At 34.8% G+C, this 1,099-nt stretch overlaps 1 protein-coding gene across 5 annotated transcripts in view; it reads left to right on the top strand.

Annotated features, from left to right (window-relative positions):
* LOC119591312 (cytoplasmic FMR1-interacting protein-like) overlaps positions 1–1,099 on the top strand; it is a 50,156-nt gene that overhangs the window by 41,274 nt on the left and 7,783 nt on the right. For all 5 annotated transcript variants that reach the window (XM_037940040.1, XM_037940039.1, XM_037940043.1 and 2 more), the window contains 2 exons: positions 233–388; positions 673–872. In XM_037940040.1, the coding sequence (XP_037795968.1) occupies positions 233–388; positions 673–872 (356 nt within the window). The remainder of the gene's footprint in view (positions 1–232; positions 389–672; positions 873–1,099) is intronic.

The raw sequence follows: 1,099 nt of genomic DNA, 5'->3' as shown, positions 1-1,099 counted from the left end.
TGGGCATAGGATGTGGCTCATAACTCAAAGTTTAAACCCCTAGGGATCAGTGATCCACTTATATAATAGATTGAAAAATTTTATATGATAGTTGGCAAGATAAAGTTCCTTCTTCAATGGCAGTTTTTGGCAATGAGATGGATGTTCAAAGTAAAAAAAAGATTGCTTATCCCTGCTTATAGAGGAGTTGCTTAAAACTCTTGATAATTTTGTTATCTCTCATCCTCCTTACAGGTATGACACCTTGCTGAAGCAGCGTCATGTGCAACTTCTTGGCCGCAGTATTGACCTCAATAAGCTCATCTGTCAGCGTATAAATTCATCCATGCATAAGTCCCTTGAAGTGGCCATTGCTCGGTTTGAAGGGGCAGATATCACATCTGTTGTGGTAAGGAAACTTTGGTTATTGTGTGAAATATCTATTCATGTTGTTTTTCTCTATAAGTTTTTGAGAAAATTCTTTATATTGTATTAGTACAAAAAAGTATTACACCTTGAAAACAGTGGTATAATATAGAGTATATTAATTTACCTAAAGCTATGATGGTATATTATAATATTCATTAGTTCAGATCAATATGGGAATTAATTAATTATAGTGTTAGTAATTCCACCATACTATGTTAATCTTGTGAACAACAAAAATTTTAAAAATATATACATATTTCATAGGAACTGGAAGGACTCATTGAGGTAAACAAACTCACACACAAACTCTTGAGTCAATTACTGGTACTGGACGACTTCGACGCACAACTGAGGGAGGCGAACCACAATGTCCTTGCTCCCTACGGCAGAACAACGCTCCATGTTTTCTGGGAACTCAACTATGATTTCTTACCCAACTACTGCTACAATGCAGCCACCAATCGGTAATGAGATATGGGTTGTGTGATGTTTAGTTTTATAGAGGTATTGTCTGCTATAGATTATGAACAGATTCTCCATTGTATATTTACACATACTTTTGTTTCTCACTAGTGGCCAACTTGGTTATAAGTTAATTTGTAAAGAGGTCATGTGTAGATAACAATAGTATTGTCTTTTTGTGCTATGATGGTACCATCCATATTTGTCAAATTCATGAATAATTTATAGT

This window comes from Penaeus monodon, chromosome 28 (genome assembly GCF_015228065.2).
Source record: "Penaeus monodon isolate SGIC_2016 chromosome 28, NSTDA_Pmon_1, whole genome shotgun sequence".
Classification (NCBI taxonomy): domain Eukaryota; kingdom Metazoa; phylum Arthropoda; class Malacostraca; order Decapoda; family Penaeidae; genus Penaeus; species Penaeus monodon.
The sequence above is the reverse complement of the archived record's forward strand: the minus strand, read 5'-3'. Positions and strand labels throughout refer to the sequence as shown.